General features: G+C 48.9%; 2 protein-coding genes across 3 annotated transcripts in view; both read left to right on the top strand.

Annotated features, from left to right (window-relative positions):
• The window catches only part of Sugp1 (SURP and G-patch domain containing 1), a 34,289-nt gene extending 27,062 nt beyond the window's left edge, over positions 1–7,227 (top strand). Inside the window, exons 9-14 of the mRNA XM_041674160.1 lie at positions 4,348–4,454; positions 4,870–5,047; positions 5,251–5,357; positions 6,440–6,585; positions 6,803–6,932; positions 7,071–7,227. Coding sequence (XP_041530094.1) covers positions 4,348–4,454; positions 4,870–5,047; positions 5,251–5,357; positions 6,440–6,585; positions 6,803–6,932; positions 7,071–7,097 — 695 coding nt within the window. The 3' untranslated portion in view covers positions 7,098–7,227. The remainder of the gene's footprint in view (positions 1–4,347; positions 4,455–4,869; positions 5,048–5,250; positions 5,358–6,439; positions 6,586–6,802; positions 6,933–7,070) is intronic.
• A 2,574-nt stretch (positions 7,228–9,801) lies between these two features.
• Tm6sf2 (transmembrane 6 superfamily member 2) lies at positions 9,802–16,199 on the top strand. 2 transcript variants are annotated; one of them, XM_041674958.1, is made up of 10 exons: positions 9,802–10,035; positions 11,167–11,270; positions 11,934–12,031; positions 12,117–12,220; positions 12,839–12,921; positions 13,390–13,514; positions 13,911–14,006; positions 14,346–14,438; positions 14,851–14,970; positions 15,741–16,199. In XM_041674958.1, the coding sequence occupies exons 1-10, from the start codon at positions 9,941–9,943 to the stop codon at positions 15,948–15,950; spliced, it is 1,128 nt and encodes a 375-aa protein (XP_041530892.1). In that variant the 5' UTR covers positions 9,802–9,940; the 3' UTR covers positions 15,951–16,199. The 2 variants fall into 2 exon arrangements, with proteins under 2 accessions (XP_041530892.1, XP_041530891.1); XM_041674957.1 differs by having other exon boundaries at positions 9,803–10,035; positions 13,905–14,006.
• The last annotated feature ends 13 nt before the right edge of the window (positions 16,200–16,212 follow it).

Here is a 16,212-nt window from a genome sequence, read left to right on the forward strand (position 1 = left end):
TGCCTTTTGGTTAGTTTGGATAAAGGTTTGTCTATTTTGTTGATTTTCTCAAAGAACCAACTCTTTGTTTCATTATTTCCTTGTATTGTTTTCTTTGTTTCTCTTTTGTTGATTTCAGCTCTCACTTTATTTCCTGCCGTCTTAGGTGAGTTTGCTTCTTTTTGTTCTAAAGTTTTCAAATCACTAGTTAATTCACTAGTGTGGGAGTTTTCCGGCTTCTTTATGTAGGGGTTTAGTGCTATGAACTTTCCTCTTAACACTGCTTTCATTGTGTCCCATAAATGTGGGTATGTTGTGTGGTCATTTTCATTGAATTTTAGGAAGTCTTTCTTTCTTCCTTGACCCATTGATGATTCAGGTGAGCATTGTTTAATTTCCATGTGTTTGTGGGTTTTCTGGAATTAGTATTGCTGTTGACTTCTGGTTTTATACCATGGTGATCTGATAAGGTACATTGGGTTATTCCAATTTTTTTGTATTTGTTGAGGTTTGTTTTGTTACCAAGTATGGGGTCAATTTTTGAGAAGAGTCCATGAAGTGCTGAGAAGTAGGTAATTCTTTTCTGTTTGAATGGAATATTCTTTTTTCTTTTCTTTTTTTTTTTTTTTTTGGTTTTTCGAGACAGGGTTTCTCAGTAGCTTTGGAGCTGGATGGACTATTCTATAGATGTCTGTTAAGTCCATTTGAATTATAACCATCTGTTAGTTCTATTATTTCTCTCTTCGTTTCTTGTGTCATTGACCTGTCCAGTGGTGAGAGGGGAGTGTGGTGTTTAATGTATTTAAAGCTTTAGAACTGTTTCTTTCACATATGAAGATGCCCTTGTATTTGGGACATAGATGTCTGGTATTGAAATTTCCTCTTGATGGATTTTTCCTGTGACTAATATGAAATGTCCTTCTTTGTCTCTTTTGACTGATTGTAGCTTGAAGTCTATTTTGTTAGATATTAGGATAGCTACATCCACTTGTTTCTTAGGTCCATTTGATTGGTATATTTCTTTCCCAACCTTTTACTCTTAGACAATGTGTTTCTTGGTTTTTTTGTTTTTTTAAAAAATATTTATTTATTTATTATGTATACAATATTCTGTGTGTCTGCCTGCAGGCCAGAAGAGGGTGCCAGACCTCTTTACAGATGGTTGTGAGCCACCATGTGGTTGCTGGGAATTGAACTCAGGACCATTGGAAGAGCAGGCAATGCTCTTAACCTCTGAGCCATCTCTCCAGCCCCCAATGTGTTTCTTGTAAGCAGAAGAGGGATGGATTCTGTTTTCGTATCCAATCTGTTAACCTGTGTTTTTTTATAGGTGAGTTGAGTCCATTCACATTAGGGATATTAATGACCAGTGGTTGCTGTCTCCTGTTAATTTAGTTTTCATCGTTGGTGATGTTAATTTGTGTATTTTTTTCCTTCGGGATTTACTGTAATGAGATCATCAATTTTCTGTTTTTTGTTGGTGTAGCCATCTTCCTTGGGTTGGAGTTTTCCTTCTAGTATTTTGGGTAGTGCTCGGTTTGTGGCTAGGTATTGGTGAAATCTAGATTTGTCATGGAATATCTTGTTTTGTCCTTCTATGGTGATTGAAAGTTTTGCTGAGTATAGTAGTCTAGACTGGCATCCGTGGTCTCTTAATGTCTGCATAATGCTTGACCATGACCTTCTGGCTTTCATTGTCTCCAATGTAATCCTGATAGGTCTACTTTTATATGTTACTTGGGCTTTTTCCTTTGCAGCTCTTAATATTCTTTCTTTACTCTGTATGTTTAATGTTTTGATTATTATGTGGCGAGAAGACTTTTTTTGGATCCAGTCTGTTTGGTGTTCTGTACGCTTCTTGTATCTTCATAGGCATATCTTTCTTTAGGTAGGGAAAGTTTTCTTCTATGATTTTGTTAAATAAATTTTCTGTGCCTTAGAGTTGAACTTCTTCTTCTTCTATACCTATTCTAAGATTTGGCCTTTTTATGTTGTCCCATATTTCATGGATATTTTGGTTTAAGCTTTTGTTAGATTTAATGTTTTCTTTAGCTGATGAGTCTATTTCCTCTCTTGTATTTTCAGCCCTTGAGATTCTCTCTTCCATCTCTTGTATTCTGATGTTCATGCTTGTGTTTGTGATTCCTGATCTTTTTCTTATGATTTCTATTTCTATAATTCCTTTGGCTTGTGTTTTATTTTTTCTATCTCAGTTTTCAAGTCCTGAGTAGTTTCTTTTATATGTTTGATTTCTTTTTCTTTGTTTTCTTGAAGTGATTTGCTGATATCTTCCAATTTTTTGTTTGTTTTTTCCTCCATTTCTTTAAGGTAATTCTCATTTCATCTTTAAGAATTTCAAACATTCTCTTGTGGTTATTTTTTAGATCATTTTCTTCTGGTTCATCCATATTTGGTTGTTCAGGTCTTGCTTTTGTAGTGTCTTTGGGTTTTACTGGTATTGTGTTGCTCTTTGTGGTGTAGCGTGTGATCTTACCTTTTCTACTCATCTTTTCCTCTAATAGGTGTGGTTGGGGCTGTCTGAGATTCTGTTGAATAATCTTCTAGGTGCCAGTGAATCCAAAGCTCAGATGGTTGTTCCTCTTGGTATAGTCAGTGTCACAGTTCTAGTTACCCTGTTGGTTACTCCTATTTCTAGATATAGCTCAGTGCTCACGTTCTTTCGTCTGCTCCCTTGGAGTTTGCTGTCTGAGGCCTACTTTGGCCTAGGCTGCTGGCTTTGATCTGTTTCTGTAAATCCTGGTCTAGATCTCCTCCTGCAGAAGTCCCTGTCATGGAGTTGGACCTGTTCTTGTGGAGATCACTGACTCTGGATCTGGTCCCTGACTCAGTTCTGATCTGCCAGTGTTCCGGGACTAGGTCGACTCCCAGGACTGATTTGCTCCTGGCTTCTGCTCCAGAGACATTTTCTTAGTCTAGATTCCTTTCTCAGATGACTCTAGCCAACACACTGAAGGACTGCTCTCCTGGTCCCTGTGGGTGAGCATCCTGTCTAGCTTTGAGGGCCAGTCTCCAGTTCCAGAGTCTTTGTTCTTAGGTCAAATTAAAAAACTTGCGAATGTCAGGATAGTGCCAGGCACAAGCTAAGAAACAGCCTTCACTTAAGGGGGAGTGCTTCTGCTGGCCACAGAGAATCCAGAGCCCTGAAGATGAAGGCACCCAAGCTGTAGTCCAGAGTAGCAGCACAGGCTCCAAACCATAGGCTGAGGTTCACATCCCAGTAAATTATGTTGTATCATCTCTGTCTGGGAGGACTTACTGCCTGTCATTGGTAGATGGCCAGAGAAAAGGGGAGTCTCTTCTCAGCTTCATGGGTCCCCACATCCCCTGTGCTCCTTCCTACAAGCTCTCAAACAAAGATCAAGGGCGCACTGGGAGCCTAAGAGCCAAGTATAGATTGTATGGTGGGGTGACAGTCAAGTGTGTGTGTGCATGTTTGCATATACTTGCATGTTGCTGAGGGTGAAACCCAGGGCTTCATTTATGTTGGTCAAACACTGCCCCCTGAACCACATTCATCCCTAATAGCAGTGCCCCGGCCCTGATGGCTTTTTTTCCAAGACAGGGTTTCTCTGTATTGTCTTGGCTGTCCTGGAACTCTCTTTGTAGACCAGTCCGGCCTCAGATTCACAGAGATCCACTTGTATCTGCCTCCCAAGTGCTAGGATTAAAGGTGTGTGTCACCCCACCCATTGCCTTGCTGACTTTGGTGGACTCAGCCCTATCCCTTAACCTAAAGGGATCTCTGTTTTGCAAGTGTGTAAGGACCTGGTTTCCATTCCCAGAGGTGTTTGGTGACTTCTGTCAACCATATGAGCACCTTCACTATGAATCAGTACAGCTCCAGTCAAGTTCTAAGATAATGTTAAATTAAATGTCCATAGCTTTGAGGATAGCTAGCTGTCTTCCCCAAGGAAGCTGGGGGAGCCATATGGCAGATACTAATGGCAGACCCAATCCAGTGGGCATCTACACCAGATAGCATGTAGATAGCCTTGTAGACATGCGCAGAGCTTCTTTGGGTTGCTTACCAGGCCCCTTAGCTGTGTGTTACTGAGTGAGGACTGAGGCCAAGTTTCTATTATGGGATATGAGACATTCTCTGATCCCTGGTGTCAACATTTGTGGCTAAGGGACTCTGAAACCTTCCTGGAGTAGACCTTTCTAAAGAGGTGAACAACCAGTGCACATCACAGCCTCCACCACAGTGGAGCCTCTCCAGGTCAACATCTAGGACAAGAGAGCTTGTGAACCCTGCCTGGGGTATCGTGGGCAGAATTGACACCAGGTACCTGAAACCTGGAACAAGGTTGCCACCTTCTTACTGTCCTCTCTGTTTTCTGCCTCTAGTTCAGGATCTCAAGGGGCTTGGTTACGAGAAGGGGAAACCTGTGGGCCTGGTGGGTGTCACAGAGCTGTCTGATGCACAGAAGAAGCAGCTGAAGGAGCAACAGGAGGTAAGGCAACAGGAGGTGGGGCACTCAGCTCTGATGGTGATGAAGGGCCTGTTGTGTGAGTGCCACCTGAAGAGTTCCTGACAGACAGGTCCCCAGAACCAACATTAGGTAGTGCCCAGTGCTCTGGACTGGGCTTTGTAGAACAGTCTCCATTTGCTCTCTCTTTCCTAACTACCTCCAGAATCTTGGACAGGGTATCCTACTACGCAGGTCAGGTGGGATCATAGCCCCAGAGCCCCCAGCCCTGCCTTGCCATAAACCTGTAGCCTGACATCTGCGGTAGCCCTTGCTCTGTCACTGAGGGTCTCCACTCTCCATGCTAGGATGTGGATGCTTCAGGTTGCAACTCTTATCCTGTCCTGCTTCTTTGGGCAAGGAAACAACCTCCCAAAGCCTCTGCCTGTCCTCTCCACAGATGCAGCAGATGTATGACATGATTATGCAGCACAAGCGCGCCATGCAGGACATGCAGCTGCTGTGGGAGAAGGCACTACAGCAACACCAGCATGGCTATGACAGTGATGAGGAGGTGGACAGCGAACTGGGAACCTGGGAGCACCAGCTGCGGCGCATGGAGATGGACAAGACACGGGGTGTGTGGGGCATGAAGGATGGGAGAATCCCATTCATCTGCACCACCTGACCATGACATGGTCCAAAGATGGACCTCTGTTTTCTCGTTGACGGGGGAGAGCCTCCATGAGCAATCACTGGTCTGTGTGTGGAACACTGGGCAACGCTGATATTGCCTACCACTTTATCCCTCACCATTCATCTTTCCCTCTTCTCTGGGCAGAGTGGGCAGAGCAGCTAACACAGATGGGTCGGGGCAAGCACTTCATCGGTGACTTCCTGCCCCCTGACGAGCTAGAGAAGTTCATGGAGACCTTCAAGGCCCTGAAGGTGAGTCCTGGGCTCAGGCCTGGGGAAGCTGATGGGGAGGCACCAACCTTCCTGTGCCATGACAAACAGTGCAGCATTTCCCAGCCACAGGGAAATCATACCTCCAGAGGTCCCCACTCACCTCCAAAGTAGAGGGAGATTTCTTTTTTCTTTTCAAGATAGGGTCTTGCCAGGTGACACTGTAGCACATCTGTAATCCCAGCACAGAGGCAGGTGAATCTCTGAGTTTGAAACCAGCTTGGTCTATAGAGTTTCCAAGATAGCCAAAGCTGTCACGGCCACCCTCATCCCGCAAGGAATGACGTGACCACCGGAGCTCTTCTCACTGCAGTTTATTCCAGGACCTTTATTCACTCTCTCTCTCTCTCTTCCTCTCTTCCCTTGACCTCTCTCCTCTCTCCTTTTTTTCCTCTCTCTCCTTGACCTCTCTTCTTGGGCAAACCTCTCCCAGCCCTTAAGTAGGCATGGGCTGCCAATCCCGGATTGCCAGGTGGGCACTCCCCATAGGTTCACGCATATGCAGGCAGCTGATAATCATTGCGTGATCATAGCATAGGTCAGACTTTAGCCATAGGAGTTGATTATACATCTCCATCAGTTGTGACACCACGCAGCTCGCTACACAAAACTACACAGAGAAACCCTATCTCAGGGGAGGGGGAAAAAAAAAAACGGTCTTGCCATGCAGTCCTGACTCTGTAGAACAGGCTGACCTTGATCTTTTGTGATCCTGCCTCTACCACTCAAGTGCTGGGGACGGGAGGTGCACCGCCTTGTATATTGCTCCTACAGTGGTGTCTTCAAGCTGGGTATTCAGCACAAATTGTTTTTAGAACATGCGCTATTCTTCACAGTAAACTGTTAATGTCCCAATGGGACTGTGTCAATGTCACTTTGCCCCTGTTGACTCGATTGCCAGGACGCTCAGTCCCTTGAAGATAGCAAGACGAAGAGCTTGATCTGTTTCAGGGGAGTCTGCCACTGGTGGGAGTGGGGCTCGTGGGTGGTTCCAGTCTGGCCTACGGCTAAGAACAGATAGCTGTAGTCCCCATGGCAGGCAACTTCCTTTTCTTCTGTTGCAGGAGGGCCGAGAGCCAGACTACTCAGAGTACAAGGAGTTCAAGCTGACGGTGGAGAACATTGGCTACCAGATGCTCATGAAGATGGGCTGGAAGGAGGGCGAGGGGCTGGGCACTGAGGGCCAGGGCATCAAGAACCCAGTGAACAAGTGAGTGCAGCCAGGGGGCTTGCTGGGAGCATATGGATGAACACTTAGGGCCTAGAGACTAGTGAGCACTGTCTCAGGTGTGAAGTCTTAACGCTGTGTGTGACCTCAAGGCTGGCTGACCCAAGTCTGAGTGGATCTAGGACCTCTCCTAGGGATGCTGAGCCCTGCCACTAGTCCCCACCCCAGTACCCTGTAGTCCTTTCCTATCTGTCCACAGGGGTGCCACCACAGTTGATGGAGCGGGTTTTGGCATTGACCGGCCAGCTGAGCTTTCCAAGGAGGATGATGAGTATGAGGCCTTCCGCAAGAGGATGATGTTGGCCTACCGCTTCCGGCCCAACCCCCTGGTGTGTGCCTCCTTGACTCCTGCTGGTAACTGGGAGGTGACACCAAAGCCCCTGCCCTAACTCTCTGGAAGGTTCTGGAGGGGGGACCTGCAGTTTCCCACTAACACTATCACTTTTGATCTTTTTGGCCTCCTACAGAACAACCCCAGACGGCCCTACTACTGAATACTCTGGAAACAAAAAGTCTGCTTTGAGATCAGCTATCCTGGGACTGTGGAACGTTGTGGCATACATCTCTGCCCATTCTGTTGTTACAAGTGTTGTGCTGTGTATTAAAGTCCCAGTGCTCTCCTGCCCAGCATCTTCTTCCCTACTGTTTCTAGGAATCCCTTTTGTCCTTCTCCAGTCCCAGTAACTGGAGGCCAGCCAGTTGGTGAGGACTTTACTCCAGGCAGGGGAAAGAGAGGCCTCCAAGCACTTCCTAATATGTGCATGGGTTGGTGTTTCCTGGGCACAGCTGGGGTGGGGGTGGGGATTGTCACAGGGACTGTCTCATACTAGAAGCTAGTACAAGAGTCTTTGAAAAGCCAGAACTTGTGCTCACTCACTACAAAGTTACAAGGCTTTCACATGAGCAAGAGCCCAGCTGGTGGCCTCCTAGTGTCAGTCCCTTTGGTTCCATCCCGTTCATGATGTCCCTGATCTGCCAACACCTCCACCTGTTCAGAGTCCTTGTCACAGCTGCCTCTTATCTCCAGTTTACCTCTCCAGCCTCCTTTTCTACCACACCCCACCTGGCCTAGCCTTCCTGCTGCCCAACAGCTCTCCCGAATCTGGGACGACTACCACGGGGAGTGTGTGTGTCTCCACCTCTCATGCTCCAGGACCTCCTGTGGGAATGACACCCCAAAGCTTCATGCCCAGACACGGGTTCACATTTGCCTATGGTCACTTCAAGAAAACTCTCTCAAATCCAAGTTTAGTGATGATCACACTGTATCTAAGTAGACATGGCTCCTCTTGGAGTGAGCATCCATTCTCTGCACCGCTCTGGCTGTCCTGGAGCTTGCTCTGTAGACCAGCCTGGCCTGTAACTCACAGATCCTCCTGCCTCTGCCTGACACCATGATGCTCTCTTGATCTAAACAAACAAAAAACCCAGAGTCCCTGCTGCAAGGCAGAGATGACATTTGCCTTGCCTTTAATACCAGCACTTAGAAGGCAGAAGCAGGCAGATCTTGAGGCCAGCCTGGTCTACAAATAGAGTTCCAGGACGCCAAAGGCTACACAGAAAGTCTTCTGTCTCAAAAGATCAAAAAATAAAGGGGAGAGGGGTCACTTTCAGTTGGAGAGATGTTTATGGCATAGCAGTGTTTGATGCTTAAGCATGAGGACCTGAGTTCTAATCCCAGAGCCATGCAGAAAGCCAGATACGACTAGCACTGCAGGGAACAGAAATGGGAGAATGGAAGCCATACACCACTTTAGCTGAAATCTCTGCTTTAAGTGAGACCCTGCTTCAAAGGAGGAGAGTAATAGAGCGTGACACCCAGCATCATGCATGTGCACATACATGAGCGGGCCAGGGAGATGATAGCTCAGAGGGTAAAGGTGCCCGACTCACATACATAGAGCAGGCTGGAGAGATGATAGCTCAGAGGGTAAAGGTGCCAGTTGACCATCTTAGTAAAATGAGTAATGATGTCCTTTGATCTTCACTGAGAAACTTGGCACATGCTTACCATTCCTATCTTATACACACACAAAAATTAATTTTTTTTTTTGATTTTTCAAGACATGGTTTCTCTGTAGCTTTTGGTTCCTGTCCTGGAACTAGCTCTTGTAGACCAGGCTGGCCTCGAACTCACAGAGATACCACCTGTCTCTACAAAAATTAATTTTAAAGAGCCAGGCACAGTAGTGTGCTCAGTTAATCCCAGGAGTCAGAGGCAGGTGGATCTTTGAGTTCAAAGCCAGGCCTCTCAAAGTTACTTTGGTGAGACCCTTTTTCGAAAATGAACAAAAACCTGACCTGGAGCCATGACTCAGTGATTAAGAGCATTGACTGCTCTTGAGAAGATCCAGGTCTCAACATCCACACAGAGGGTCACAGTTGTCATTAACTTCAGTTCCAAGCGATTCAGTGTTCTCTTTGGCGTCATTCATGACCACTACAGGCAAATGGGCACAAAGACAAAATACCCATACACAAAAATTTTAAAATTTGAAACCTTTAAAGTGTCCCTAAGACTAGAAAAAAAAGGTTCAGTGGTTAAGAGCATTTGCTGCATGAGGATAAAAGTTCAAATTCCAGAACACAACGACTGGATTCCTGTGAGAGTTCCTGGGACATGGAGGATGATCCAGCCTCGCCAAGAAAACAAGCCTCTTTACCTCCAAGGAGTAAGTGGGGAGTGATGCCCACATGCACACAGACACATCTTTAATTGAAAAGGGAATGCCCTTCTCCATTTTCAGGTTATGGTATCAGTGTGTCAGGTCTAAGACGGTGCAGAAAGCTGACCTGATGGTCCACGCTTGTAAGAGGTTTCTGTGCAAACTTGAGGATCTGAATTCAAATTCCCACTATTTGCGAAAAAAGCCAGGTGTTGTCGAAGATGGCGACAGGAGGGAGGATCGCCCTTTGCTGGCATGGTCACAGCAAAGCAGAGGCTATGAAGGGAGTAGGTTGGGGGACGGGGGACTGTTGTAGACTATGGTGAGAGTGGCTACAGTTCAGGGGCGCTAGAGAATTTGATCTGGAGGTGGGGCTAAAAATTGAGGTAAGGGGAGTGTCTACAGCGGCGCTGCCGCTAAGAGTGGGGAGGGGGCGTGGCTACGGCTGCGCGACCGCCGAAAGGACGCGGGGGGAGGGGCGAGGGAGGCGGAGCCTCGTGGGGGCGGGACCCCGCAGGTCGGCCGGGCGTGCAAGGATAAGGGTGGAGGCTGAGATTAGCGTGCGGTGACCTTTGCGCGGGGCAGGTCCTTGGCACCCCAGAGCTCAGACTCGCTGCGGGTCGCCGAGCCAAACGTCTCGGAGGCCGCGCCGGGGTCAGGGCGCCGCTGCCATGGACATCCCGCCGCTAGCCGGCAAGACCGCGGCGATGTCTCTCGGCGCTCTGCCGCTGTCCTACGTGCTCAATCAAGTCTCGGCGTTCTCACAGTGCGTTTCGTCCGCGAGGACCACCGGGCTAGAGGAAGGATGAGGGGTGGTGGAGCCCGGGAGATGGGAGCTGGGTCTGGGAAGCGGCCATGCAAGCAGAGATTTCCCTCCCGCTGCGCTGAGGCAGGGGGATGCTGTGGTGAAGTTCTGTGGAAAAGTGATATGAAGCCTTAATGTTTGGGACGTTTATGAGTATTCCAGGGATGCACCCCGCTCAAGTTCCAAAGTCGCCTAGGGTCAAAGTTTTGTTCTAGATAAAGCTCTACTGACCCAGCTCCCCTGGCACGCATGCCCTCTTCCATCGCCTCTTTCTCAGGCTTAGAATAACTTTCTCCTACACGCAGTGACCACCCCGTCCCTGTGTTCTATCTCTAGTTAGACCCTGGAGGTCCAGCAAGTCCCTCACTCCAATGTTCAGCGGACCCAAATGATGGGATAGAAAGAGTTTAGCCATAGGTCTGAATTCCGGGCAGCAATACCAGTCTTCTGAGAATCTGAGTGAGCCAAATGCACTCTGGAAACCTCGGTTCCTTCCTCTGTCTAGGTTTCACTATAGTTATAGGCGAGGATCACAAGTTCTGTGCAATTAGGTACCTGGTTGGCATTGCTGATTGGGTAAAACCAGGCTGACGTTCATGAAATGTGGGCCTGGGTAGTGCAAGAGAATTGGACAAAACCTTGCTGTGTGACACTAGACGGTGGATTCCCCTCTCTGGGTTTCAGTTTGTTTATCCAGCTGCGTTAATGGAAGCCCTGGCTTCTGTTGTTATCTTTGCAACTAGCTGACCTGTCTTATCAGGTTGGTGGGGTAGATCTGGGCAAGGATAGGGTGCAGCTGATGGAGGCATTTGGACTTTAGCTGGGAGGAACTGGGCAAATCCAAATGAATGAATGTCAGCTAATGATGGAATTACTGGAATTAACAGAAAGGAATAGGGAAATCAGGGAGGGCTTCCAGGAGGAGCAATATATACATGGGTCTTGAAGAATGAGTAGGAGTTTGTCAAGTAAAAATCCTAAACAAGAAGCCTCTGATGGGGAAGGCAAGTTTCATTCTCCCTTGCTGGTGCTTCCTGAGTAACTCCGCCAAGAGGTCTCACCCAAGCATGTGTCCCTTGGTGCCCCCCACAGGCCCTTGTGCGCAGTGCTGATGAGTGCGCTGATACTGGGTCTGCTCTTTATGGCCGTCTACAGTCTGTCTCATGGGGAGATCACCTATGACCCTCTCTATGCTGGTGAGTCACTAAACAGGGCCAACCAAGATTCTCCATCAGTCTTTGAAGGATTCCCATTCAACTGTAGAACTCAAAGGGCCTGGAACATGGTTAGATTGGAGAACTTCACAAGGCCTCCTCTTTCAGAACTGGAACTCAAGAGAGAACCAGTTATGTCTTAGTTAGTCCCATCAGACTAGGCCCTCTCACGTAGTCCGGGCTGACCATGAACTTGATCTTCCTACCTCCACTCCCACCTCCCACCCCCCAGTGCTGAGTGTTGGAATAACAATGGCACCTTGTTCAGCTCCAGACCAGGGACTTCTGAGGCCTTGGCTGTGCCTCCTCCATCACATATGTAGAATGACATGCTATTATGCATGACCTGGGCCTGGAGGCTTGCCTGGTGTCCTCACTCTGGACCTGATGTTGCAAGTCCACTTTTAAGCTGAACTAAAAGCTAAGTACAGAGTTCCGGGGCCTGTGATCCCAGCACTTGGGAAGCTGCAGCAGGAGGATTGCCATTTTTGCTACAGACTCAAACCATATCAAAAGAACAGAACCTGGGGTTGCACAGGCCCAAATTGCCACTGTGTTGGCTTTAAGCACATGCACACTTGGTCCTAGCCCTGCCTATGTCAGCCACACTCACCTACTCCCCCCATTTCCCACCCCACCCCCCAGTCTTTGTGCTCTTCTCCTTCACCTCGGTGGTGGACCTCGTTATTGCACTCCAAGAAGATGGCTACATGGTGGGCTTTATGGATTTCTACACCAAGGAGGTAGGTGGTGGCTACCAAGACTGAGGTGGCTTGAGGTGGTCCTGGCCCCACCATGCATGCTCCTAAGTTCCATCCTTGCCCACAGGGGGAGCCCTACCTACGCACAGCGCATGGCATTTTCATCTGCTACTGGGATGGTACTGTCCACTACCTACTCTATCTGGCCATGGCCGGTGCCATCCGGAAGAGGTGAGGTGGGTCCCAGGTCACCCATGGATGGCTAAAAGATGTTTCCAGAGACTGCTAACAGGTGTGACTGGATGGAGACCCACATCTTCTGTACCACTGGGACCATTCCCAGTGTTTTTTTTTAAAGATTTTATTTTTTATTATGTATAATGTTCTGCCTGCATGTATGCCTGAGGGCCAGAAAAGGGCACCAGATCTCATTACAGATGGTTGTAAGCCAAAATGTGGTTGCTGAGAATTGAACTCAGGACCTCTGGAAGAGCAACCAGTGCTCTTAACCACTGAGCCATCTCTCCAGCCCACCGAAAATCTGAATCTTCTTCTCCTGGAACTAGCTCTTGTAGACCAGGCTGGCCTAGAACTCACAGAGATCCGCCTGCCTCTGCCTCCCGAGTGCTGGGATTAAAGGCGTGCGCCACCACCGCCCGGCTCATTCCCAGTACTTATTTGTGTGAGGTGCCATCCTGGCATATACTGAGCGTGATCAAGACCCACATTCCATCCCCATAAATAAATAAATAAAGCCCAAGAAGAACCCAGCTGAAGGGCCAAGGTGGCCTCTGGGCCCTAACAGTTTGAGGGTTAGTGGCCCACAGCGACCCCTCTATCACTTCCCAGGAAAAGGTACCGGAACCTTGGGCTCTACTGGCTGGGGTCCTTCGCCATGAGCCTCCTGGTGTTCCTCCCAGGAAACATCCTTGGTAAGACAGCCTCTGAGACTCCACCCCTCCACAGGTCTGAAGACCCAATAACCTTGTGTCTTGGCCAGCAGCCAAGACCCCCTTTACCCCTTTCCTTGGGGAAGTGAAGGGAGACAGCATTAATCCTGCTACCTCTTCAGGCCCAGAATGTTCTTTACACAGGAGGAGTTTTAGGGTGGGTCCTGGGGGCAGAGGTCTTTGAGGTGGGGCAGGCTGACAAGTTCCAGGGTTGAAATGGCTCAGTAATGCTAAGCAAAGAGACATATTTGATGGGAAACAAAGATGTCCTCACAAGTGTCAGGCCTGTGTTTAGGCTAAACTTAGCTAGGCTAGGGCAAGGAACATCCTGGGAAGCCATGGAAGCGTTTGAGCAAGAGCAGTGTAACTCCAGACGTCCAGGTGGGGCTCCTGAGTGACTCAGTTGCCATTAGGAGATCTCTTCTAGTCATATGTTCTCCGTCCCGGCAGGTAAATACAGTTCAGAGATCAGACCTGCCTTCTTCCTCGCCATCCTCTACATGCTGGTCCCATGCTGGGCTGGTGTGAAGATCTTCAGCCAGTCCCATGCACCAACCTCCTACACCCCCAACATGGTGAGTGCTCCACCATACACAGTTTGTGAAAGACTGGACCAAAGGCTGTGTGTAAAGTCAGGTAATGGTGGTCTGCCTATCATGCCAGCACTGGGGAGACTGAGTTCAAGGTCAGCACAGGTTTTGTGGTAAGACTGTTTCAAAACTCCAAGGACTCAAGTGTGGCTCAACACTGGCCTAGAACCCCCCAGTGAGGGGCTAGGCTTTGGCTCACAGGTAGAACACTTGCTCAGCCTGTACAAGACCTTGCTCAATCCTCAGCTCAAGACGCAATGACTGTCTACTTGGGAGAGCCTCCTTGGTTCTCAAAAGACATAGGGAGCATTTAATGAGCATCTGCTGGACTCCAGGCCTCTCTGGCTAGCTCTGGCTTTCCCTCACATGGGCCAGGTACAGGAGGAGCAAAAAAAAGGCCTCCTACAGCGCCCAGCCGACCTGGTGATCATCACGTACCTCGTCCTTGCTGCGTTCTTCACTCTCTTCCGGGGCCTGGTGAGTCTGCCTTGGCTGCCTCCCTCCTCCACTTCCAGACTCCCTTCTCAGCCTTCTTCTCCCAAATTTATTTCCTTATCCATTGCCAAAAGGACAGACACATTCTTCTATCTCGTACTCAAGAAAGTCCCTCACTGTCTGACCTGAAGTTTCCATGACAAATGCCTGTTCCCCAGAGCCTCTTCTCAGCTCTCTCATTGTGAATTCATAACCAAAGGGAGAGAACTAGGGAGGGCTGAGAGGAACCAGAGTGGCTGGTGTGGGCTTGGCTTGAGAGCTGGAGTGGGGAGGAGCCTCGTGAGAGGATCAAGATGGATGGTGGTTATCTGTGTGTCTTAGGTGGTACTTGACTGCCCCACAGACGCCTGCTTCATCTATATTTACCAATATGAGCCATACCTGCGGGACCCTGTGGCCTACCCAAAGTTGCAGGTGAGAGGATAGGTGGAAGGAGAAAGCTGTGGTCCTGCCCAAGCATCTTTGACATAGTTACCTGAAAGCCATGCCAGCCAGGCAGATGCCTTCAGGTATGGCAGGATCCAAGTGCTCAAGACATGGCTTGGCTGTGCCTTCTTAGCAAGGCTCCCTATCATGTCCCAGAAGCACGCAGGGGTTTCATCCATGCCCTTGGAAATGCTAGGATTTAAGAACATATCTCACAGAGGCTCTGATTAGCCCAGCTTGAATCACATGCCCCTGTCAATCATACTAGTCTTGGAAATGGGGTGTTCCAATTTGCTAGGCCAGTGTTCTGCACCATCTGGGCAGCTAAGTGTGTGTGATGGGTGAGGAGTCCTGTGTAGAGCCCCCACCGTGAGTTCTCACAGCTTGTGGTCTCTCCTAGATGCTAGTGTATTTGTTCTATGCTCTGCCTTTCTACTGCCTGGCTGCCTATGCCCTCATTTTCCCTGGCTGCTCCTGGCTGCCAGACTGGGCCTTGGTGTTTGCCGGAGCCATTGGCCAGGTAAGGAGTGGGGTAGTGATGGTGGAGCCCAGGCCCAGTGATCCAGAATTCCCTAGTCTGAAGGAGATAGCTGGATGTATATAACCCCTAGCACACAAGTAGCTCCAAGCCCCCTAGTCGAGCTAGGAAGAACCATGCTGGGATATGGCTCCAGGGTTCAGTGCTTGTCTAGCATGTACAAGCACATAGCTTCTATCTCCCCAGCACTGGAAACAAGCAAACAGACAAACTAATGAGCCAGGCAAGGTGGCCCACGCCTTTAACCCCAGCATTCAGGAGGCAGAGGCAGGTGGATCTCTGTTAAACAGAGAAACCCTGTCTCATAAAAATCAAAAACAAAATGTAACAAACAGAAACATGGAGGGAAGGAGCGACGGGCTGAGAGCAGATGCAGAGCAGAAAGACTGGGACCCCTGAAGGGAAAGTGCACAGAAAGGCAGCAGAAATTGGAGCTGGATGTTGAAGACTTTGGACTCAAGGCTCTAGGCGTATGAAGGGAGGCCGGGAGCCGCGGAAGCTGTGTGAACATTGGAGGGCTCAGAGCTATTTCTGGGTTTTTGGTAGGAAGAGAAAATGCCTAGAACCAGCCAGGGCAGGGGGCCCAGGAAGTCTCTGCAAGTTGATTACATTTGTGAGGAGGAAGAATGGGATCCAAGTCAGAGGCAGGGATGTTTATTGCTAAACAGTTGTTTTGGGGAGGGAAGACATGGCAGTGGGTGGTGGCCTGAGGGTGCTGGCCTAACCTGCCCTCCTTCCTGTGTCCTTGACAGGCGCAGTTCTCACACATGGGTGCCTCCATGCACTTGCGCACACCCTTCACCTACCGCGTGCCTGAGGACACCTGGACCACCTTCTTTCTAAGCAACATGCTGTTTGCACTGGGTCCACACCTGCTGGCTTTCCGCTGCCTGTGGTGGCCTGCCTTCTTCATGCAGTCACCACCCTTGGAGCCCCAGGGCCAAGGCAAGAAGCAGCAGTGAACATGTGCACTTCTCTGCTAGGACCTCTATGCAGCAGGCCTTGCCCTGCAAGGATGGGTTGGCCCTTTTTAAACTGGATGGACATCTGGGAGAATTGCAATCCAGGCCAGAAAGAAGTGTAGGAGACCCATGACAAGATGTTCTTGCTATGTCACTGTGCCCCCAAAGCCACAAGGACTCTAATGCCCTCTCCTGGAATTTACCCTTCACCTCCCCTCATCCTTTTAATAAAAACCCTTTTGATGTCCTGGACATCACCACC

The sequence above is a fragment of the Microtus oregoni genome, unplaced genomic scaffold (genome assembly GCF_018167655.1).
Source record: "Microtus oregoni isolate MIOR12 unplaced genomic scaffold, Mior012 000025F_ref0000491, whole genome shotgun sequence".
Lineage (NCBI taxonomy): Eukaryota > Metazoa > Chordata > Mammalia > Rodentia > Cricetidae > Microtus > Microtus oregoni.